The sequence below is a fragment of the Electrona antarctica genome (genome assembly GCF_951216825.1).
Source record: "Electrona antarctica genome assembly, chromosome: 17".
Lineage (NCBI taxonomy): Eukaryota > Metazoa > Chordata > Actinopteri > Myctophiformes > Myctophidae > Electrona > Electrona antarctica.
In genome coordinates, this window is record NC_136798.1 from 41224871 (window position 1) to 41251344 (window position 26474).

The window sequence follows — 26474 nt, forward strand, 5'->3', positions numbered from 1 at the left end:
TATATTTACCCAGGGTATCTGGGCTAAGCTCAAGAACTTGTTTCCAGCCAGGCCCTGCTCATAGAACATTTCATGGTAGTGGTTCAATGCCTTGCTCAAGGGCACTTCAGCGGTGGTAATTTGAACGTGTCGGACCGCTGATTCGAACTGGCGACCTTCCGGTATCAAGACCGCTCCGCAATCCGTTCGGCCACCCCTGCCTCTGATTAGTCCCGGAAAAGATGCGCTGTGATTGACCAGTAATCACTTGAGTGGCAGCGTGATGTAACGTGCCTTCCACACTTCTGGCGTACTTCATCCCCCAGTGTAAATTATTGCGCCCCTCCTTCACACATCAGTCCAACGAACTGCAGCGGCCAATGAGGCATCTATTTTTTTTTTAAATATCTATGTGACCTTGGGTTTGCACTAGAGTTCAGTACAGTACCTATAACAATAACAGCATAGTTGCACCGCTCAGTTCACACAGGTGTGATTTTTTTTTCTTTTTCATAATCATTAGAACTTAGTTTGAACCAATGACGTGTGTTTTCAATTAATCTATCATGGTTAAAATGGAAGTGAAGTCTAGCACCACGTTACGAATTGCCATGCAGATTAGAGGGTAGCATGGGTCCGCCCCAAATGGAGTATTTTTTTTTTAGCAAAGTGAAACGCATCCAAAAGCCAGTGGGAAGTAGTCATGTCAAACGACTCATATTTGGCAAATCAATAAATCGAGGCCGCAAATCGACGAGTCGATCGCCTTTTTTCCTATTTTTTTTTCATTTTTTTATTTTTGTTGTTGCTGCGCAGCAGTTGAGGAGAACGCAACTATGCATTCCTTAACTCTTTGAGAGTTTCAAGGATTTCTATATAGTTTTTAGACTTCTCTATGGCAGAATGGCGTTTTTGAATGATTTATTGAAAATTCTCTGCTGTGAATGTGTGACAACGAAAGACCTTCAGAGAAAGCTTGGCTTGTCTGCTTCCAGGAAAAAAATGAACTGAGTTGATAAAATGTTTAGTTGTGGTGTTGGAAGCCATTTAAAAGAGCCTGCATTTACACTGGGTAGTGTTTCTAGGACAACAAAAAAAGTTATGACCGGTTGAAGTTTTATTTTCTAAATAACTTTTTTTCTGCTGGGCGTACATAGCCATGCAATATCTCATTTTAAAGGGTGAGTTGTCTAGTTCAATTAAAATAAAATAAAAAGTTTCTCACATGTACCACTGTAGATATTTTGCCATCTATAAATAGCATGGTCAGTCATGATCAATCTGACCTATCCAGCTAAAAGTCCCCCTAGCTCTGAAATGGAACATCATATAAACTCAATTCTTTTTTGGGGTAAAATTAGACATTCTAACGCACATTTTGATATATACCATGTTTACATAGTCTTACCAGTACCGTGTCTATTCATGCATGTATCTCAAAAACCTGTTGTGAAGAAACAGTTTTGATAAAAAAACTCATCCAAGGACATTGTTTTGATATGACTTTGTGCCCATGATATGTATCAAAATATAGACTTGAATGTATACTGTATTATAACAAAAAAAATTGGTTCTTACCATCTACCGTTACAGAGTAAATCACAGTTGAAACTCGCTTAGTCAAACCATAAACCTCAGACTAGTGAACAAAATAGCCATGACAGGTCTAACTCATTGTAAAAGCTTGTCTTTTATTTTTTATGACTACTAACATAATACAATTATAATAAATATTACAGAAAATAAATAGGCCTACATACAAAACAGTTGTCCCCAAACTCCCCAGTGTCCCCAAACCACTGCATTCCAGTTGTTCTTGACGGTGTGTGTGTGTGTAGGCTAAATTTAAAAAAAACAACAACTGAAATGAATGAATGCATCCGGTTCAGTGTCGGAGAACTCCATCGCAGTCTTGACTCTTCGTCTTCATCATCATCATCATCATCATCATCATCCTCCTCCTCCGATGCCAGTTCTAAATATATAAAAAATAAACATTTAGCTGTAGTCAGCCCGGCCAATAGCCAGTTGGGGGGGGGGGGACGTAGGCTATCTGACATCATCGTCATCATCATCATCACACGGAGACACACTAAACAATGTACAATCATGATTGTATACAATATACAATGAATGCAATTATCATGCAAGCTCAGACGTCAATGAAACGTCATACAGATCTTATATAATACGCTACTGTTAGCTTCACTCCCCGTCCCCCCTCCGATCCTTGTAGCAACGTCATCATAACCACGCGTTGCTTCAGTAAACGATGCATGTTTGTTCTCCGTCTTTGTAGACAGTAAATAAAAGGAGCGAACATTACTCTAAAGATCAGATCGCCTATAAGGCACGCTACAATATAAAATACTTGTACTGCCATGCGTGCATGCCTGCTACGATACATTTGTACTGCACCAACCAACCGATCGACACCAACCCCCCCCTCCAGCCCTTAGCCAGCACCAATGCACCGACCAACACCATTAGCCAGCACCTTCGGTGCTGGCTAATGGCTGGGGGCCATCGTGGTGAGTCATTCTGGCGTCATGATCTGACTAGTAGTAGTAATTATCCAAGCATCTATTTGTAGCGATCATCTTATGATTTCTGATCACTATAGAAGGGCATTTTCTACAATAAGATTACCTCAAAACATTCCGGGTTGATCGTCTTCTTCAATGGTTTCCCGGTATAGCTCATCGGACGACGATGGGGAGACAATGAAAAAAGGAGGGAGGGAGCAGCGAGTCTCGCTGTAAGCACTGGACCAGGGCTACTCCGCCTGGAGAAGGCGACTGGGACGCGTATGGATCAATACTACTACCACAAAACTCGCTCAAATAAATAGTACTGCTTTCAACTTTTTCTGCTAGAAAATCGCTCGGGCGAGACGGCAAACAGGCAAAACAATGAAAACTATGAAGACTCCCTCTGCCCCCACTGTTTACAGGGGGTGGGACCAGCTTCCAATGGCAACACGTACACGTGTGTCACGTGACACGGGTTTTCTGGGTAATGTAGTTGGAATATAAGCTCAGGAATTTAAACAGCGCTTCGGAGCATATTAATATGTTTAGATTCATCAAAAACTGTGAAGACGCCAATTGGCGTCATTGATCATTTACGGAATTCTGATGAAGACGCCAATTGGCGTCTTTCATCTTCTAAGGGTTAAGCAACACAACTTCTGCAGCTGCATCCATATGTTTAGAATTTGCATCAATGATCAAAGCCCAATAATAAAAAATAAACTTTATTTTGTAAACAACGACACTGAAGGAGCAGCGGTGCTATCGGCTGCTATGCTATCAGCTAGTCCCAACTCTCAAGTGTCTGCAGCAGCCTGTCACAAGTCCCGTAATGAACTGACACGGGACGCACGTTGTTCCGTATTTTAATGTCGGGTCGGGGAATAAATACAGTATGAATGACGGCGGGATTTATTTGACAACGCTGTCCTGCTTTCTTCACGAGAAGAGAAGAGCGCTCACAGCTCAGAACAGAGCGGACCTGTGGAACACTGTCTTTGAGCATGAGCAATGAGATGCGAACCTGGGGTCTGGGAGGCTCAGAGCTGCAGCCATTGGCTCATGATACGAGCACACGACCAATGGGACAGAGCATTCAGTGTTGCTAAGATACCCTTCCCCTTCACCCCACACCCTTGGACGATGGCGCTCTAACTGCAGCCAGGGCATGCATGTGAGGAGCGGCGCTGACAGGCGCAGCACAGCAGTGTCACACAGACAAACACGTACCTCTCCCATTTGGAAAACATTTGAAACAGTAAAGTTTATAACGTTTTATAATAAGCCATTACATTTTTTTTTCTTCGATTTTTCGACTCATACGTTTTTGAGTCGCGGAAGGCATGAGTCGAAAATCGAGTCGATTTTCAACTTTTTTCAACATCCCTAGTGGGAAGATGCAAGTTGGAATATCATCTGTGTAGAGCATGTCATTATCTGTGGGAAGGGCAGTAATATCGTATATGTAAAGTCGAAAATGTTCTCAGTCTGTCTGCAACAGAACACACAACGCAGCTCCTCTGTGATTACACTCTCGGGGCGGTGCGAGCGGAGTGACTGACAAACATAACTGCTAATCTGAATACCACGGTTATTTTGGCGTTAACTGAGCATCGGGTCCGGTCGAGACCGGGCGGTCAGACCGGGTCTAATACATTTTAATTATCCTCGGTTTATTTCGGACCAGGTCTGGTTTTCCTGTCCCGTTTCAGACATTATTTAGTGCAGGTTCATTCACGTGCATTTATCTAAAACAGGTGGTCATGTCATAATACCTATGTACGGAGGGTATGGGTAACCAGACAGTGACCTTGTGGTTAGAGTGTCCGCCCTGAAACTGGAAGGTTGGGGGTTCGATCCCTAGCCGGGTCATACCAAAGACTGTAATAAATGGGACCCAATGCCTCCCCGCTTGGCACTCGGCATCAATGGGTTGGATTGGGCGTCAAATCAACTAATGATTCCCGAGCGCGGCGCACGCTGTGGCTCACCGCTCCAAGAGATGAGTCAATTGCGGAGAACAAATTTCACTGCGGTAACGTGTGTGACTAACGTGTACGACTTTGACTTTGACCCAAGACATGACATGACCACCTGTTTTTAGTTTTAGATAAATAAAACCTCTGGGTTTCATTCATCCACGGGTCCGTTTCGGTCCTGACCATGTTTATCTACGGGTGAACATTTGACTAACAGCAGATCTACAAGCTCACAATACTCGCACGATTTGAGCTTGTAGATCGGCTATTTTTGGCCAAGAGACTTTCCGTAGAGGGAAAAAGTATAGACTCATGGGGGACCCTGGTGAACTAAATATATACATTAGTGTGAAGTGTATAAAGTTGGGTCTGAACTTGAAGGCAGATTGATGCACGAATCCATAATCAGATTATGTTTTCTACCTCAGATACCTGTCCAGACCAGGACCTACCTAAACCAAGACGCTGCTGTGACCAATGTGGAAGAGGCTTCGCTTCAGTTTACAATCTCAAAATCCACCAAATAATTCACACTGGAGAGAGGCCTTACAGCTGTGACCAATGTGGGGTGAAGTTCACCACAATGTCTAACCTGAAGACACACAAGAGAATGCACACTGGAGAGAGGCCTTACAGCTGTGATCAATGTGGGACAAAGTTCACCACAATGTCTAACCTGAAGACACACAAGAGAATGCACACTGGAGAGAGGCCTTACAGCTGTGATCAATGTGGGACAAAGTTCACTCAAATGTATCACCTCAAGACACACAAGAGAATGCACACTGGAGAGAGGCCTTACAGCTGTGACCAATGTGGGACAAATTTCACTCGAATGTCTAACCTCAAGAGACACAAGAGAATGCACACTGGAGAGAGGCCTTACAGCTGTGAGCAATGTGGGGAAAGCTTCATTCAAATGTCTCACCTCAAGACACACAAGAGACTGCACACTGGAGAGAGGCCTTACAGCTGTGATCAATGTGGGAAAAGCTTTGCTGAAATGTCTACCCTGAAGACACACAAGAGAATGCACACTGGAGAGAGGCCTTACAGCTGTGACCAATGTGGGACAAATTTCACTCGAATGTCTAACCTGAAGACACACAAGAGAATGCACACTGGAGAGAGGCCTTACAGCTGTGATCAATGTGGGAAAAGCTTTGCTGAAATGTCTACCCTGAAGACACACAAGAGAATGCACACTGGAGAGAGGCCTTACAGCTGTGACCAATGTGGGACAAATTTCACTCGAATGTCTCACCTCAAGACACACAAGAGAATGCACACTGGAGAGAGGCCTTACAGCTGTGATCAATGTGGGAAAAGCTTTGCTGTAATGTCTACCCTGAAGACACACAAGAGAATGCACACTGGAGAGAGGCCTTACAGCTGTGACCAATGTGGGGTGAAGTTCACTCGAATGTCTCACCTCAAGACACACAAGAGAATGCACAGAGGAGAGAAGCCTTTTGGGTGTGATAAATGTGGAAAGTTCTTTACTCAGTATAGAATATTAAAAACTCATCGGTGCATCCATCCTGGAGAGTGAAGCCTTCCTACTGTGACCAATCCAAGAATCCGTCTCCATCCAAAAGGAGGAACTTGAAGACCACCTTGACTTCAGTATGTTTTTTCTAATCAGTTTCTTTAACTCGGATCAAAGCTGCCAATATTTCCATTTTCTTAGTAATTTGCATAACTGACCAAATGTAAAAGATCCTCTGTTATTTCTACCTTTCTTCATTCCCCCTCCCCCAACACACACACACACACACACACACACGAACGCACGCGCGTGCGCGCGCACACACACACACACGCTTTCTGCATTTGAGCTGTAAAGGACAGTCTGAACTCTAATAAATCACACCCATGTGAAGTTGACGGGCGCTCTTATCATTATACATCTCATGAACAACATTTATGTGATTGATTAGCCGATTTCCTCGTCTACATATGACGTACATTTTCTTTGTTCATGTTGCCACAAACTTATGTCATATTTGGCGGACATTTGACCTAATTTCTCCTTTCATTGTCAATGGCAATTCTTGAGACGTGTGAGGACAAAAGCTGTATTAGAAATAGGATCGTGAATCTCAACTCAGGTTTACTGACTTTAGAGATGGATCCATCAGTTTGTCAGGAATGATTTGGTGCTTGTTATGACACTTTGTATTATTCTTAAAGTGCATTTAGATTTGTGTTGTTCCCCCTTGATGTTTAAAACTTTAAATAAAAGCCTTTAGGCCGGGACACACACTGCAAAGTAGCTTCATTTCACTTGACCAAAGTGAAATGAGTGTGGAAAATATTATTTACACAATTTTGGAAATTGTTTGCTCTCTACATCCACTCCTCTGACACATTTCTCTTGTTTGTGATCCTAAGATTTTTCGTTTTTCAAAAGACTGTTCACAGTCACTCACAGTTATGAGTGTTGTTTCAGGGGATTAGATTCTGTAAGTAAAACTTAGTTTGTGATGTCTCTGAAATGGTGCATTTTGTCTGGTATCAATCAATAGCAGCAAGTGTTTGCTGAGGTTTGTATAGCTATATTTGTTTTGCAAGTTAAAGTGCCCATTGCTATTGCCTCGAAATGTACCCACATTTTAAACAGCTTCATGCTGCCCGTTGTGCTAAATTTATATGGGCAATATTTTCAGGCAAAGGAGTTTATTACTTGCGCAAGCAGAGCGTGCCAGGACGATGCATATGCACCGTCCCAGCAAATAACGTAATGACTACTTGTGCCTGATACGGCAGTGGTGCCAGACATACATGTATAAATAGGAGCATTACCTCTAATCCTCCCGACACTAAAACATATCGTCATTACGTCACCATCGAAAACCAATTACACTCTGGCATTGGGACCTTTAATCCACATCTTTATTACGTCATCATTGAGAGCTAGTCCTCATTGAGAGTTAGCATATGACGCCAGTTATACCCTGATGTAATTATGCTGGGACGGTGCATACGCATCAAAAGTAACCACAGTATACCACTAATCAATTTACAAATTACATATACATAGAGGCATTTCCTGTAATCCACCCGACATTGATCGGGATATACGTCCCCATCGAAGGCATTGGGTCCTTTAATCCACATCTTTATTACGTCATCATTGAGAGCCAGCTATACCAGTTATACCCTGACGTCATATGCTGGGATGGTGCATACGCATCAAAAGTAACCACAGTATACCGCTAATCAACTTACAAATTACATATACATGGAGGCATTTCCTTTAAAACACCCGACACTGATCGAGATATACGTCACCATCGAAGGCATTGGGTCCTTTAATCCACATCTTTATTACGATATACTTCATAATACCACTTTTTTACGTGCAAAAAGTAGGTACGTAGCAAATAGCTAAACCTAATAATTCAATATTTCAATCGTTCTTTAAAAGAGAAGCTGATATTTGACAGTTTGTAGCGGTTGACAGTACTTGTGCGCTCTGCTTGCGCGCACTAGTAGGCCCTAAATGGCCTAAACAAGCCATTTGCTGCAATGTAAATTCTGATAAAATGTCATGTTTACTGTACATCTGCTTGATTGATCTTTGTCTATTAACAACAATATCATTGATTGATTGCATAGATTGTATCTTGGCCTTCACTCAGTCCTGAATGATGTTGATTTGAATAAAGCAAAAGTGTGTCTGTTTGTACCAAATTATTTGACTTATTAAGGTTCTGTATGATCTGACCTGATGAGATGAAACGATAAAAGACTGTTTGCTCTGCATTTTTCCAGCATAAGTATGTAATTTCATTAACACTGGCAATGACTCAATTCAATAAATTGATTAGTATAGTAAAACCTACAAATGGTATACTGTGCTTGTGGATATACCATTCTAGTACATTAACTAGTAATTGATAACAATTCCCTTTACATTCCAAACAGGTTTTTGTCCAGAGTAATAGGAGTGCAACAGAGGAAGTGCAAAAGTTCAAGATCTGCTAATAACAGAATTGAACAAAATGACTGCTGGAAATGTCCTATATATTTTGAGCACATCAAGTAGTAGACAAATTAAAACATAGGTAGGCCTACTGTATGTGCAGTAAATACGAAAAATAAAAACATACAATAATGATCAACCTAGTTCATCATTCATGCATGAACGCACATCAGAACCCTCTCCTCTAGTCTAAGCCATATCCAAAACCCTCCCTTTCCTCTACTAGTCTTAGGGCCGATTCGTGTTGGCCAAGCCAGGCTAGGCTATTGGGGTTCTAAACTGTGCCCTAGGCATCTCTGACCATTTGCATAGGCCGATTGAGCACAGTCTGTGCCAAGAAAAATGAAAACATACCAAGTTCATCATTCATGCATGAATGCACATCAAAACCCTCTCCTCTAGTCTAAGCCATATCCAAAACCCTCCCTTTCCTCTACTAGTCTAAGCCTACAGAGTAGGCCTACAGATTATAGTTTGAGCACCATATGCACCACAGAAACGAGCAAGAATCAAGTGACAGCGAATAGACACAGTCCAGCAGACATGGTGTTTCACTGGTCTGTGCCGCAAGCGACTGTGGTTCCCTGTTGCACTTGTGCAATAAATCACTGGGCTCTGCTTGCTAACCTACTGCAGAGGGCTCTATTGTCTTAACTAATGAAGCCTCATATTATTTTAATTGCTTGGTTTTTACTTTTAGCATTTTTAATAAAATAAATATCAGGGGTGTCTCCCTGTGATGAGGAATGCCAATTATGCTGCTAAAACTGAATCGGCCCCGGTAGTTCTTTGGGCATATTTGGTCTAATTTTTAAATTCTATTATTTATTGGTGTGTACAAATAAGTTAACTCTGGAGTGGGTGTTGTACTTATATTATGTTTATATATTATTGATGCAATATTATCATTGTCTGTAAATATTTCGACCAAACTGAAGAAATGTCTTAATGTGTTTACACCACTGTCTCACCTTGGAACCAGCATTGCAAAATGTTGTGCATATTAACTAATAATTATAATGTAATGATATAAAGGGTATTTGTGTATGTTGCACTTTGTATGTATCTGAACGGAATTAAATAGGTTTTCTTTTATTTATTACACATTGGTTTCTCTGAGCTGAGCACTGAATATTGTGGTTTTCAGCTTTTTCTTTGGTGATTCTCTTTTCACTCGCGGCATAATGTAGCACTGTTTGTAATATTGGAGTTTTGTTTATAAATGACACACTTTAACACACATTTCACAATATCTATACTCTTTTGCTACTGTACTTGATTGAAGGAGACATTTTTAATAAAACAAAATGATTTTACAGTACTTGTCTCAGAAGTTAACTCTGGCAAATGGGTTCTAACCTGACTCCGCCAGATGGGGGCGGTGTTGATTCACAAGTTCAAACAATGCTGAAACCCCGGCTGAAACCAATGTGATTGTGATTCTCTTTCAATAGGTGAAATGGGTTCCCCACTGCAGATTTACCAGTGCAGAGTGGACCAGATAATTACCTCACATAAAAGTATAGGCCTATGCAGTGTTGTAGTGATACTTTTAGAAGTGGGTGGACGCCCGATAAACTCTCTGACCATGCACAGACAACAAGGTAAGACTTTATGAATGATGCTGGAAGCTGGAGTATGTAATATTTCTCGTTTGAAAAGTTGTTGTTTTTGCCACTTCGTAGCATCTTAGTAGGAATTATTCCCAGAGTAATATAGTAAGGAAGTGGCAACACTAGCGTTGACTCCCAGTGTAACAATGGAATGCGGAAGTGCTCATGCTATCTCAATGGGATAGTTCCATATGATAGTTCCAGAGATCAAAGCGTGTTGCTACTCTACACTCTGAGTAGGCATTCCCGCATAACTTCCGTGTTTGATGATGTCACGCGCATACTCTTTATACTGCCCCCGCCTCAGCCCCCTTTCTTCCGTCTGCAGATAGTTTCTCTGTTGATCCATTGCAGCGTTAAGACATAAGTGAAGTAGCCTGCTCTTTTAGCGTGTTTTAAACACTCTGACCATGCACAGACAACATGGTAAGACTTATGAATGAAGCTGGAGTATGAAATAGTGCTCGTTTGAAAATTGTGTGTGTGTGTGTGTGTGTGTGTGTGTGTGTGTGTGTGTGTGTGTGTGTGTGTGTGTGTGTGTGTGTGTGTGTGTGTGTGTGTGTGTGTGTGTGTGTGTGTGTGTGTGTGTGTGTGTGTGTGTGTGTGTGTGTGTGTGTGTGTGTGTGTGTGTGATAAAATCAAGCCTGGGACCGAGGCTACTTAAAATTGACAAGTGGGTACTCTTTCCTGGCTGAACATTCTTCAACCTAAAAGCCTACCTGTATTTTCTGTTGCAGAGCTGGAGGGAAGAGGAGACATCTGTTAATTTAACTGAACAAACTATAGCAGGGTTCCCCAATTCATTTTCTCCATTGAAGTGCCATATGTTTTTCATTAATTAATCATAGATGTAGAACAGTGGTTCTCAACCAGTGGTCCTTGAGGGGGTTCCAGGTGGTCCCCTGACCGAGCTAAATGATGGAGAGTTGGTAACCAAATGGACCCTTGAGACTGTAAAATTAAACCAATACTTAAAGGGACCATTGGTTTTTATTTTACGCTCACAAGTTCAATTATTGTTTTAACATCTGCATTACTTAAGTTAATTTCCAAGAAGTCTACACAATTAGAGAATGTAGAATAATTCTTTTTTTTTTTTTTTATCAACGTTTGCCTGTTATCTCCTATGCCATAGGACCTATGGTACCAACATCAATACAGCATGGCAATATGTACATATTCTTTAGTTGTAGCAGACCTGCCGTTTTCTTCAGTTTGTTCAGGTATGTGGTGGTGCATAAACTAAATGCCTGTTTTGATTCCAGGGCCAGGAAGCAGAGCTTCCCCAGATGACCTGAGAGGTCTGGATGGTTCATCATCACATCTCAAGAGAAGACCAGCAGTGATTCAGGCCGCCATGTTACCAGTGATCAAGTTACACAGAATAGGTATGACCTGTTTTACTACTGTATGCTACTGTAAACATTTAGTCTAATAGGTACTGTTTTAATACTATGTGACTGTAAACATTTAACTATGTTTCACTGTTACAATTATTAGCATGTAGATCTGTTCTTTTTGGTAAGTGACAAAGCTGTGTGGTGGATTACTGCTCAACACCTTGGATGTCATGTGTACAATTTTAACACAAATGTTCTCTTCTGGGGTTCCTACAGTACTAGCACACTGTTTTCAGGGTTTCAACTTGGGCGTCCTTGACATGAAAACGTGGAGGACCAACTCTCCTAAACTATGGATAAAACTATTGATCACTGTTTATTGGTAGAGTTGTCCCGGTATCAGAAAAGCTGCCGATACTGCCTAAAATGTTTTTATCTGTATCAGCGAGTATGCCGGTCTACTCTATCCTGATCCGATACCACGTTATTTATCACAACATGATATTTCAGAATAGTAATACATTTTGATTGCTTCAGTTTGTGTTGCACTATTAAATATAAGATGTGTGAAATTAAGACCCAAATTAAGACCCTGGATCACATTAGATAATTGACACAGGGGTGAAAAATGGGTTACAAAGTCGTGGGATAAAAATTATATATAAAAAAAATAAAAACAAACGTTGGCTCTGAAAGAATATATATTCAAAGATTTGTATTACGCCACGCAGATTAGAGGGTAGCATGGGTCCGCCCTAAATGGAGTATTTTTTTTTAGCAAAGTGAAACGCATCCAAAAGCCAGTGGGAAGATGCAAGTTGGAATATCATCTGTGTAGAGCATGTCGTTATCTGTGGGAAGGGCAGTAATATCGTATATGTAAAGTCGAAAATGTTTTCAGTCTGTCTGCAACAGAACACACAACGCAGCTCCTCTGTGATTACACTCTCGGGGCGGTGCGAGCGGAGTGACTGACAAACATAATTGCTAATCTGAATACCACGGTTATTTTGGCGTTAACTGAGCATCGGGTCCGGCCGAGACCGGGCAGTCAGACCGGGTCTAATACATTTTAATTATCCTCGGTTTATTTCGGACCAGGTCTGGTTTTCCTGTCCCATTTCAGACATTATTTAGTGCAGGTTCATTCACGTGCATTTATCTAAAACAGGTGGTCATGTCATAATACCTATGTACGGACGGTATGGGTAACCAGACAGTGACCTTGTGGTTAGAGTGTCCGCCCTGAAACTGGAAGGTTGGGGGTTCGATCCCTAGCCGGGTCATACCAAAGACTGTAAAAAATGGGACCCAATGCCTCCCCGCTTGGCACTCGGCATCAATGGGTTGGATTGGGGGTCAAATCAACTAATGATTCCCGAGCGCGGCGCACGCTGTGGCTCACCGCTCCAAGAGATGAGTCAAATGCGGAGAACAAATTTCACTGCGGTAACGTGTGTGACTAACGTGTACGATTTTGACTTTGACCCAAGACATGACATGACATGACCACCTGTTTTTAGTTTTAGATAAATATTCAAGGGATGACTTCCGCACACCCGGTTCAATTTTATAGCAGGTGCGTATAGGTCCTGGCAGTACAGCAAACGTTATGAGGAAGGAGGAGAGACCCGCACACCGCCACTTGCTGGTTCAAGAACTTTATTTTAAAGAGTCATAACAACGTTTCGGAAATTAAATACACAACAGTAGGTTTAGACAACCAATCAAATTGTATATAGTAATCATTCATCAGATAGCAGCTGTGAAGAACCCAGTCATGTGACTTAAAGGTGCAGTACTTCTGTAGAACATTCCTAGTATATTATTGAAAGTCACCAATTACAACAATACAGGGAATAATAAGTCATGCCATAATACATAAGGAAATCAACATACAATTGAATAAGTAAATAAATGTCAAAAAGGTCCAAGAGTGGACATAAAGGATAAAAAAGAAGACACATGGTGCTTTTAGTACCCCACTGGACATGAAGTTCAAATTAATAATATAATAAATTAAGGCTGTCAAAGTTAACGCGTTAATCGTGCGTTAACTCAACGTCCTTTTAACGGCGTTAATTTAATTAACGCGCGATTAACGCACGGTGAAGTTTGACAGAACGGTTGAGAGACGCATGCATCTGAATGCAGGCAGGCAGATTCCAATAGCCCCACCTCTCTCTCATTCCTCCCCCACTCTCTCTACCATTCCCACACTCAGTCCGGACTCCGGACCGTCAGTGCTATAGGGCAGTTGAGCTGTGAGCAGAGGCTGAATGCCTCCGTAGGCTCCGTTGGGCTCGTTATTAATGAATTTGCTTCACAATGTGTTAGATCAGAAGCTCTTTGAAGTGGGCATTGGGCAAAAGCAAAACTCTGGCCGTTTTGGTTGACAAACATAGTTAGTTAGTTGTGAAAGCTTGATGCTAATCATGCTACACAGACCATGCTAATGAGTGCTAAAGCTAATGTTGACTTGCAGGAGAGAGGGACAGGGGCTCTCGTGTGTGTGTGTTGAGTTTATGATTTTGTTTCCCTCTCCCATGGCATTTGCAATAAAGCAAGCATTCTCCCATGTTGAGAATTTAAAACTTGAAAAGACCACCAGTGGTCCCTGAGGGGATTCCAGGTGGCCCACAGCTAAATGATGGAGGGTTGGTAACCAAATGAACCCTTATAGATCTTTAACTCTCAAGAGTTGAATAATTGTTAAACAAATGCATTACTTAAAGTTAATTTACAAGAAGTCTACACAATTAGAGAACTTAGAAAACATGTTATTTTGATCAACATATAGCCTGTTATCTCTCCTAATGGTACCAACATCAATACAGTTCTTTAGTTTGGGTCTGGAAGGCTAAATGTCATCAAATGGTGGTCCGTGGCTCAAATGCAGAATAAATAATGGACCTTGATATGAAAAATCTTGAAAACCACTGATTTAAGGTATATTTAGAACAGATAAAAAATATGCGATTAATTTGCTTTTAATCGGCGATTAACTATGGGCAATCATGCGATTAATCGCGATTAAATATTTTAATCGACTGACAGGCCTATAATAAATACATTTTATGGATTACAGCATAACATTTAATAATAACTCATCATTCAACCCTTTCGGGTAGAGGGTTTGCAATGTGTGTATCCAGTAAGCCTTGCGTTGTTTGAGCAGGACATCATGGTTACCACCTCTGGCTGGTAGTTTGACTTGTTCTATATACCAATAAAGTGGAGATGTCATGTTTAAGATCATTGAAATGAATGGCAACAGGATATTCACGGTCATTTCTTCGAATAGAGCTCTTATGTTCACTCATTCTCTGTTTTAACTGTCTAGTAGTTTTCCCAATATATGCTAAACCACAGGGACATTTGATCATGTATACCACATGGGTTGAGACACAAGTTATAATGCTGTTAATCTTGAACTTCTTGCCAGTATGGGGGTGATTAAAAGAGGACGTCTTGTGTGTATTGCCACACTGGGCACAATGGCCACATGGATAATTGCCCTGTGGCAGAGGACTCAATAAGGTCTGTCTAAGTGAAACCTTAGGTCAGAATGTACAAGTTGATCTTTTAAATCTTTTCCTCGTTTAAAAGAAAACAAGGGAGGGTACTTAAATAGTGACACTAATTCAGGGTCATAGGTTAAAATGTGCCAGTGCTTTTTGAACATAGCCTTTATCTCACGAGAGTGAGGAGAATATGTGGTGACACATGTTACCGAAAACCTTTTTTGTTTTTGTCAACAGTTCTGTAAGGGGCTTCTGTAGAGCCAATGTATATGCTTTCTCAACGTTTTCAATGGCATGCCCTCTTTGGGTAAACTTGGTTTTAGATAAATAAAACCTCTGGGTTTCATTCATCCACGGGTCCGTTTCGGTCCTGACCATGTTTATCTACGGGTGAACATTTGACTAACAGCAGATCTACAAGCTCACAATACTCTCACGATTTGAGCTTGTAGATCGGCTATTTTTGGCCAAGAGACTTTCCGTAGAGGGAAAAAGTATAGACTCCTGGGGGACCCTGGTGAACTAAATGTATACAGTAGTGTGAAGTGTATAAAGTTGGGTCTGAACTTGAATGATGCACGAATCCAGCTCTTATCAGATTATGTTTTCTACCTCAGATACCTGTCCAGACCAGGACCTACCTAAACCAAGACGCTGCTGTGACCAATGTGGAAGAGGCTTCACTTCAGTTCACAATCTCAAAATCCACCAAATAATTCACACTGGAGAGAGGCCTTACAGCTGTGACCAATGTGGGACAAAGTTCACTCAAATGTCTCACCTTAAGACACACAAGAGAATGCACACTGGAGAGAGGCCTTACAGCTGTGATCAATGTGGGAATAGCTTCGCTGAAATGTCTACCCTGAAGACACACAAGAGAATGCACACTGGAGAGAGGCCTTACAGCTGTGACCAATGTGGGGCGAAGTTCACTCAAATGTCTCACCTCAAGACACACAAGAGAATGCACACTGGAGAGAGGCCTTACAGCTGTGATCAATGTGGGACAGATTTCACTCGAATGTCTACCCTGAAGACACACAAGAGAATGCACACGGGAGAGAGGCCTTACAGCTGTGATCAATGTGGGAATAGCTTCGCTGAAATGTCTACCCTGAAGACACACAAGAGAATGCACACTGGAGAGAGGCCTTACAGCTGTGACCAATGTGGGGCGAAGTTCACTCAAATGTCTCACCTCAAGACACACAAGATAATGCACACTGGAGAGAGGCCTTACAGCTGTGACCAATGTGGGGCGAAGTTCACTCAAATGTCTCACCTCAAGACACACAAGATAATGCACACTGGAGAGAGGCCTTACAGCTGTGATCAATGTGGGACAGATTTCACTCGAATGTCTACCCTGAAGACACACAAGAGAATGCACACTGGAGAGAGGCCTTACAGCTGTGATCAATGTGGGAATAGCTTCGCTGAAATGTCTACCCTGAAGACACACAAGAGAATGCACACTGGAGAGAGGCCTTACAGCTGTGACCAATGTGGGGCGAAGTTCACTCAAATGTCTCACCTCAAGACACACAAGAAAATGCACACTGGAGAGAGGCCTTACAGCTGTGACCAATGTGGGACAAATTTCACCCAAATGTCTCACCTGAAGAGACACAAGATAATGCACACTGGAGAGAGGCCTTACAGCTGTGACCAATGTGGGACAAATTTCACCCAAATGTCTCAACTGAAGAGACACAAGAGAATGCACACTGGAGAGAGGCCTTACAGCTGTGACCAATGTGGGAAAAGCTTTGCTGAAATGTCTAACCTGAAGACACACAAGAGAATGCACACTGGAGAGAGGCCTTACAGCTGTGAGCAATGTGGGGAAAGCTTCATTCAAATGTCTCACCTCAAGACACACAAGAGACTGCACACTGGAGAGAGGCCTTACAGCTGTGAGCAATGTGTGGAAAGCTTCATTCAAATGTCTCACCTCAAGACACACAAGAGACTGCACACGGGAGAGAGGCCTTACAGCTGTGACCAATGTGGGACAAAGTTCACCACAATGTCTCACCTCAAGACACACAAGAGAATGCACACTGGAGAGAGGCCTTACAGCTGTGACCAATGTGGGACAAAGTTCACCACAATGTCTTACCTGAATAAACACAAGATAATTCACACTGGCGAGAGGCCTTACAGCTGTGACCAATGTGGGAAAAGCTTCGCTGAAATGTCTACCCTGGATAAACACAAGATAATTCACACTGGAGAGAGGCCTTACAGCTGTGACCAATGTGGGAAAAGCTTCACTCAACTGAATAACCTTGTGACCCACAAGAGAATTCACAGAGGAGAGAAGCCTTTTGGGTGTGATAAATGTGGAAAGTTCTTTACTCGGTATAGAATATTAAAAACTCATCGGTGCATCCATCCTGGAGAGTGAAGCCTTCCTACTGTGACCAATCCAAGAATCTGTCTCCATTCAAAAGGAGGAACTTGAAGACCACCTTTACTTCAGTACATTTTTTCTAATCAGTTTCTTTATCTCAGATCCAAGCTGCCAATATTTCTATTTACATAGACTGGTAATTTGCATAACTGACAATGTAAAAGATCCTCTGTTATTTCTACCTTTCCCCACACACACACACACACACACGTTCTGCATTTGAGCTGTAAAGGACAGTCTGAACTCTAAAAAATCACACCCATGTGAAGTTGACGGGCGCTCTTATCATTATACATCATCTCATGATGCAACTGAATTGATGTGATTGGTTAGCCGATTTCCTCGTCTATACATATGACGTACATTTTCCTGCTTTCCTACTCTATAAAAGCCTTTAGGGACACACACTGCAAAGTAGCTTCATTTCACTTCACGTTACACTCCTCTGACATTTTTTTTGTTTGTTTGTGATCCTAATTTGTGATCCTAAGATTTTTCGTTTTTCAAAAGACAGTTCACAGTGACCCTTGTTGATATAATTAATAACAGAGTCTTAACACATGCTCTCCACTGCCAGAGACTAAGCACCAATAACACAACAATAGACACAGTCCAGCAGACATGGCCATGGTGACATGATGATTAGTGTTTAAAATGGCCCAATGATGATGCTTCTACATGTTTATATTTGAGGCCCCCGCTATTGGTAGCCTGGCTTGGTCAGCCTCATAGCGGGGATTCACATGCGGGGAGGAATCTTCAGTGAATCCCTGCTTTGAGGCTGGCCAAGCCAGGCTAGGCTATTGGGGCTCTAAACTGCATCTCTGACCATTTGAATAGGCCGATTTAGCACGGTCTGTGCCAAGCGGCTGTGGTTCCCTGTTGCTCTTGTGCAATAAATCACTGTGCTCTGGGCTAAAGCATGCTAACCTAGTGCAGAGGGCTGCATCGTCTTAACTAATGAAGCCTCACATGCTTTTAATTGTTTACTTATTTTGTTTAATTGTTTGTTTATTACACATTGGTTTCTCTGGGCTGAGCACTGAATATTGTGCTTTTTATCTTTTTCTTTGGTGATGAAGTTCACTCACACGGCATAATGTAGCACTGAGTTTTGTTTATAAATGACACACTTTAACACATATTTCACAATATCTATACTCTTTTGCTACTGTACTTGATTGAAAGAGACATTTTCTGTTAAAGATTTTACAGTACTTGTCTTTTTTTATTAACATTTTATTTCAGATCAACTCGAGACTATTTTTTGAGTGGTGTAAACCACTCCTACAACTGGCTTTGTTTGTCTGTGAGCACGGTTTCTATGGTCACCCATTTCTATGGTCACCCAGTTCACACGGGTGTGATTTAATTACGTCAGACCACAGTTGATCAGTCTATATAAGACCTTACACCACTCAGTTCACACGGGTGTGATTTTTTACTAACGGGTAATGTACTGCAGTGGCTCCCAAAGTGGGGTCGGGGGGGGGGGGGGGGGGGGTCCCAGGGGTCCTTGAGGGACCAAATGGACCCTTATATGGGTCTGTAACTCTTGAGAGTGTACAGATGTATGTAATGTACATTTGTACACTCTCAGAGTTAAATTAACATTGATTTCACAATATAAATTGAGGGTCCCAGAGATAGAAGGCCTTTTCAATAAATAAGACTGGGAAAAATAGATTTACAATTTGTTTTCCGGCACCAAACTTGATTTAAAGTGCAATTTAAAAGTCAAAATATAATTGGTTACATTGGTAGTAGGGATGTACCGAATCTACCGATGAGACAATTTGGACAATATCGATATCCAATGTAATGACTTGCTATTATGGCCGATAGTCGATATGATCTCATTCTGTATTAAAAAAGAACTGAGTGGTGCAACTACACATTTATTGTTAGTTACTGTACATTAGAACCATAGCAACCATGCTCGTTTTTTTGGTACGAACAAACACAGGTACACGGATGCAAAGCCAGTTGTTGGAGTGGTTTGCGCCACTCAAAAATATAATTATTTTGGCCATTCTGAAAAAAGGCTAAATTTGAAAAGGGCAATGCCTCTTTCTTTATTACAAAACTAGGGAGCACCGTTATTGAAATGTTGGCTCATATCCCAACATAAACAGCTTGAATGTGTATATATATATTTTAATGTTCCAACTATTGACTCTTTCGAAAGCTTCCCCAGAAAACATTGATATAATTTGCAGCCTTCATCATCACAAAAGGCTTTTTCAGGCTTTTTTTTTAAATTTGTTTTTCAACATAATAGAATTAAATCTCTGCTAAATCCGATATTTTATTTTACCGATAGGCTACCGATTACCGATTAATTGCCAATATCGGCCTATATATGTGTTTGCCGATTAATCTCCCATCATATTTGTTACGGTAGCCTAGGAAATATATTTACACTGCTTCCTGGTGATTATGTGATTGATTGATTGATTATAAATTGTATTCAGTTTGTAGAATGGGTACAGTTACACAAAAGTACAGGTCAATACAAAAACTGCTACAAGGATAAAACAAAAAAAAGCAGACATCAGGGTGTGAAGCTAGGGAACTACTCTAATTTAAAACTGGCCCCTTTAAAAACAAAATCACACCCGTGTGAACTGAGTGGTGCAGTGACGTCACGCACTAACCATAGCAACCATGCTCACATGTACGTGGGGCCACATACAGGTACACACGTACACGGACACATACACAGATACAGACAAAGCTGGTTATTGAAGTGGTTTGCACCACTCAAAAATATATAAAAAAGTTTAAGTGCCCCAGCTATTTTTCTATAATGTAGGCCAACATATTTTCCCTTATTTTCTAACCGTACATATGATGGTTTTTTTTCCTTCATAGACGTGTATATCGTATAGATCTTTAAATGTTGAAAAACAAATTAAAAAAAAAAAGCCTGAAAAAGCCTTTTGTGATGATGAAGGCTGCAAATTATATCAATGTTTTCTGGGGAAGCTTTCGAAAGAGTCAATAGTTGGAACATTAAAATATATACACATTCAAGCTGTTTATGTTGGGATATGAGCCAACATTTCAATAACGGTGCTCCCTAGTTTTGTAATAAAGAAAGAGGCATTGCCCTTTTCAAAGGCGGGGGTGGACCGCGTTGCCTGTCCCTTGTACACATGCAGATCAGGCATTGAAATGCTAATCTGGGTGCTTAACCTGCCAGGTATGTGTGTGAGGAGCTGATCACAGTCACAGATAGAGGGAAAGTGTTATATTTTGCCTATTATTTATGCTATATATTATTGACCGCGTCTGTGTCACAGTCTCACAGTCACAGACATTGCGCACACGAGAGAGAGGGAGAGGGGTGCTGCGTGTTAACAAATAAATAGGCTGGTCTAATATAAATAGGCTGGTCTAAAGATTTGGATAAAAGCGCTATAAGCCTATAAATGCACCATTTACCATTTAGAAACTGATATATACAGGTTTAATGTTTGTTTTTAGTTCAATGTTTGTTTTAAAAACGCCATTGACAATGAAGGGAAAATTTACGTCATCTTGTCCCTAACACAAACATTAAATGCCATTAACAATAAAGATAATTTTATGTTTGGCAACGTTTGTTTTACATCACCATCAACATGAGTTAGACTTTAATATATTAGCGCCCCTCACTTCACACAGGTTTGATTTTTTTAAAACATTGTATCATGGTTAAATGATAATAACATAAGTTGACGAATTAATTCATGAAGAAGTATATTCATTTTTAATTGGATGATGTACGCCGACAAAAGAGCGCCCCTCATTTCACATGGGTGTGATTTTTTTATTGACTATTGACTACTATAAAGAGAGGACTTGTTCAGATGGCTCAATACAGTATAATGAGTCATGACAAAATGACAAAATATGTGTCACGATTCGACAACATTTTTGCTTAAGGGTGGGCAGAATTTGAATGTTAAAAAGTAACAGTCTTGGAGGTTTCCACGCAACAGCAAGGATATACTGTACAGTGTGTATACATATACAGTATAGCTCAGTGGTTCCCAAACCTTTTTATGTCAAGGACCCCCAAATTGACACTAATTAGCCCACGGACCCCAATTTGAAAAGATATGCGCATGGGGACCCCATAAGAGAAGATTTATACGGCTCTAGCAGTGATTCTCAACCCGTTTAAACCCAGTTTGACACGCATTAGTCTACGGACCCTAATTAAATGGCATTTCTATCTCTGGGACCCCCAATTTATATAATGTTAATTTTACAATTATTGTACACTCCCCCCCCCCCCCCCCCCCCGGACCCCACTTTGAGAAGCACTGGTATAACTTATATACGTGTATGTTTTTGGTTTCGTTTTTCGTGTCTGTTTATGTATTTTAGTTGTGTTTTCCTACTGTGTACACACTACACAGTGTTGTTGCCGGAGTGCCGACACATTTCCATTTCATGCAAATCTAACGGACAATAAAGTGCTCTCATCGTATCTTCCTGCTATATCTGCATAGTATCCATAGCGGTGGGCGTATAGGATTCCCCTCTTCTGAGGGGAATCCTCGGAAGAGGGGAATCCGATGACTATACTGTGCTGTATAGGTTTTGGTTTCCAGCAGTATAGTGTTGTTTACCAACGGCATGGGTGGGTGGCCGTGGATCCCAAATGGCTCTGGGGCCCAACGCAATAGACCCTCCTATGCCCAGCTTTTCGTGCTTGTGTAAACACAAACATTTGAACACAAAAGTGAGGACAGAAAAGTGAAGAAGCAAATTGTGATTGGCCGGAATGACATTTGTGATGATTTGATTGGCTGAGCATGGAATGTGATGTATATAATGCATGATGATGTAGTATGATGATAAGGCTCCGCTCACTTCACACGGGTGTGATTTTTTTATTTATAGGGATGGTGTGTCCCCCCATCTGAAAATATGTTGTGACAGCTAGAGAAATTTTCAAGATTGCTTTTTCGAAAGTCTACAAGCTCTACAAGCTCACAATGCAGCGTGATGCAACGCGTTGTGATCTTGTAGATCGGCTTATAGGCTGTAGGGGTCAGCAAGTAAGTCATTAGATGATGACTGAGGTTTACACCTGACAGTGACAAATTGGATTAATTAGCATAATACATCGCCATAGAGTCACAAACTGTTACAAAACCTTTCAGGATTCAAATAAAGAAATAACAAAAGTAGCAGATCGACAAGAGATCTGCTATTTTTGATACTGTAGTATGATCATGTTGGGCAGTGGTTCCCAAAGTGGGGTCCAGGGACCATTTGTACACTCACTGAGTTAAATTAACTTCAGCCGGGGAGCCAGTCACCCAAAATTTGAGAGGACCTGTGATGTCATGACATACTTTTTATTTGTGTTTTTTCTATTCATTTGGTAAGGTCCACAGAATGAGAGATCTGCTCCGCCGGAAACATTATGTCCATTTTTGTATACCACACCAATATAAGGCAATATAAAACAAAGGGTGCCAACACAAACATTAAATGCAATAAAGAGACAATATGACGTAAGGAGTTACAAAATGAGTTTTCCCTTCATTGTCAATGGCGTTTATTAAACAAACATTGAACTAAAGACAAACATTAACCTGCCCCTCAAAAATGGCCATAACTTTATTTCTTTCGCAATGTTTCCGGCAGAGCAGACCTCTCATTCTGTGGACCTTAATAACCAAGTGAATAGAATAAACAAAAATAAAAAGTATGTCATGACATCACAGGTTAATCTCTATTCCTTGAGCGTTTGGGCCTCTGGCTCCCCGGCTACTTTGATTTTACAATATAAAGTGGGGTCCCAGAGATAGAAATGCCATTAAATAGCGGACCGTAGCCTAATTCATGTCAAACCGGGGGCCCTTGAAATGAAAATGGTTGAGAATCACTGCTAGAGCTGTACAAATCTTCTCTTATGGGGGTCCTTGGCATATATTTTAAAATGGGGGTCCGCGGGCTAATGAGTATCATTTAGGGGGTCCTTGACATGAAAAAGTTTGGGAACCACCCAAAACACAAAAAGTTAAAATATGGAGATAAGAGTGACGATATTCACTCCCTCAAGCATGTGTAAAAATTCCAGGTACATGTAACGCAATGACAGGTAATAAGCTACACCTACCTATACCACCCACTACTGTCACTTTGAGAAAGAGGAAGTGAGGGAGGTGAAAGTGTGCATAAATAGTGACGGCCACAATGCCTGAGCATCATAGCAAACAAGAGAAGTCCTTTGGTTATTATCAGGCACAGAAGATTACCATTCAACATGGACATGTTCGGACTATACAAAGTACAGGTATGTGAGAAGGACCGTGCAATGTTGTGTTGAAGTTTTCATTTCAATTTGACTTGGCAAGTTTTCAATTTCAGTTATAGCTTTAGTTTGTTTTTTAAAGGGCGGCTAATCGTTTAGTTTTTTATTTTGTTGCTTACTTTTAGGGTTTTTTTTTATTAGGTTTGGTTTTATTTATTTAGGATTTATTTATTCATTCATTCATTGTAATGAATGAAAATGCTTATAAAAAGTATATGAAAATAGCAGATCTACAATAAGCTCACAATGCACTGACTGCATCATGCTATTTTTGCTATTTTTAAAGAAACATTGGATACTGACTAAAAATAAGGACATTTTATGTTATTATATTTTTATTTTGTAAACACAATTTCAGGTAGTTATCATTTCTTCATGAAGCCTTCATAAAGTTTGTTTTTATTTTGATTTAACTTAAGTACAATATTATTCCCTTCAATTCTAATCATCATTAACAATTCAATCATTTTGTGAAACTTAATAAAAAAATTATAAAAATAATAAAAAAATAACTTTGATTCTCTAAAGAATGCAATGAATTAAAATGTGTCTTCTTGTCGTTCTTTCCTTGCACAGATTCTCCTCCTGGGACTGCTTGTTGTCCCCGCGATGACGTCCAAATTGCCGTGTTTTGACGAGGACAAGCTGGAGGATGCAGCCGACAGGAAGCTGAAACACCACTACCCGGCGCCCTCCTTTGGGCCGGCGGCCGTTGCAGAGTCTGGCGATGCAGAGTGTCCCGTTAAACTCTACGAGCAACTGAACGGAGCCATCAGCAACCGCTCTGTCTCACCCTGGAGATACATGTAAGTGGCGCGTGACTCGTTTGAATTAGGGGTGGGCGATATGGGAAAAATATAATATCCTTTCAGGGTAAGAGAAGCAACGCACATCCTCCATTGGTGCTGAGCCAAAACTGTAGAAACAAGACAGTGAACAATGAAAATAAAGTTAATGATGCTCCATTCTGATCAGAATTGAGATGTCAATCATGTTCTATTTGTTCTCAAAAATATAATATCACAATATATTTTTCAAGCAGTATCACGATATATATATTTTGTTAGGGTTATTATTGTTAAAGTTACTTAACGGTACAACTACCTACCGGTACAAGGTAACAAAAAACTAAAATAAAATGGAGTAACAGAACATTTAGACCAAAGTAAAAAATGTATAACTGCACATCATAGAATGCACATTCACTGTATATACGATATACCTCCCGATACGATATTCATCGCCCAACCCTATAGTTTCAAGGGACACTAACCACTTGAACCCCATGTGGTTGACCGGAGTGAGTCCCTCAGGGCGCTATAGGCCTACTAGTATCTTTTCTGTTTTCTGTAATTGTGGGAAAAACTTTCGCCGGTGGAAATAGCTGATGGACAAGCTTGTAGATCGGCTATTTTCCCGCGGAAGCGTTCCCCACTATAACGGATGCTGGGGGATGCTTTAAGTGGTTATTGCTGATTGTTTCTCTGTGAGACTGTGATATTAGCCTGTAGAACAGTGGTTCTCAAACGTTTTCTTCTCAGGGACCCCCAAATGGGCTCTATGCAGACAGAATAACTCTTCCTATACTTCCGGGCCCCTTCCCTATACTTCCTCCAGGTGTTACCAATGATTAACCACCCGCCAACAGGCTTTGATGTTTATAAATCGCCGCGTGATCCGGTCTAGACTAGATGGTAAAATAAAAGAAAAAAGACAAAAAAGTTTTTTTTCTTTTTTTTCCAAAGTAGTACTGCTTAATTCCCAAAAGGTGTAAAATGCAGAATTGCAAAGAAAAAGATTCACAAGGCACTGTTCTTTGGCACTGTTCCATTGTTCTTCATTTGTCTGGGGACCCCACAGAACCCCTTTGGGGGTCACCACTCACCAGACCCCACTTTGAGAACCACAGTCCTATACAGGTTGATTATCGCATGTCTCCTTATTTTCATTCAACGACATGGCTCGATGATGTGTACTGACATAAATTGTGTGGTCGCTTTGCAGCCGTGACACCAAAGAAGACCGCTTCCCCCGGACGCTGGTTGTCGCCCAGTGCCTGTGCAAGGGATGCATCATCGGAGGGATCCATGACAGTTCCTACAACTCTGCACAAGTCAGGCAAAGCAGGGTGGTTCTTAAAAAGGAACTGTGTGAGGACGGGAAACGGTATCGCCTCGTACCGGAGAATGAGCTGGTGGCGGTTGGCTGCACGTGTGTCAAGCCCAGATTCTAATTGAAGACACACATTCTTAATAGACCATAATAGTGGCATGTGTCACATCCATTGTGTTGTGTTTGTTTTAAAACACACTTAAGTTCTCATGAGTTAATCGTCTAACCCTGTTGTCACATATTGTGATTTTGTAACGCCAACATGCGTCTGTTTTGTAGTAGGTCGATAAAGGCCTCATTCTGTCCCGTTTTAAATATTATCAGATCACCTTCTGTTTACTGCTATAAATCTAGCTACAAGATTTATATGGCTTGAAGGCTTTGTCATCTATTCTAAAACATTTTACTATTCACTATTGTATAGTTTTTAAATGTTTTAAAAAGTAATATTATTTATATTATTTATATAGTATAGTTATGTATGTGGTATTTATTTATTTTGTCTGCAGTGATTTATGTATGTATAGATTTATACTGGTGTCATTCATATTTTGCAACTTGTGGGTATTTAATAAAGTTTATCAAACTTGCAAAGTGGAGTCAATCTAGTATTTAAGTACAATTTTGAGGTATTTGTGCTTTACAGGTTTAATAAATACAGTACATATTA

At 40.8% G+C, this 26474-nt stretch overlaps 1 protein-coding gene and 1 long non-coding RNA gene across 2 annotated transcripts; both read left to right on the forward strand.

Moving 5' to 3' along the window:
• The first annotated feature begins 9928 nt into the window (after window positions 1-9928).
• LOC306941231 lies at window positions 9929-16056 on the forward strand. Its single transcript, XR_013792111.1, has 3 exons — window positions 9929-10081; window positions 11356-11478; window positions 15572-16056. It is a non-coding gene; the product is annotated as an uncharacterized lncRNA (long non-coding RNA).
• Window positions 16057-24301: 8245 nt separating this feature from the next.
• On the forward strand, window positions 24302-25925 carry LOC306941137 (interleukin-17C-like; the record flags this gene model as incomplete). Its single annotated transcript, XM_079526450.1, has 2 exons — window positions 24302-24498; window positions 25697-25925. The coding sequence occupies 2 exons, from the start codon at window positions 24302-24304 to the stop codon at window positions 25923-25925; spliced, it is 426 nt and encodes a 141-aa protein (XP_079382576.1).
• Window positions 25926-26474: the final 549 nt, after the last annotated feature.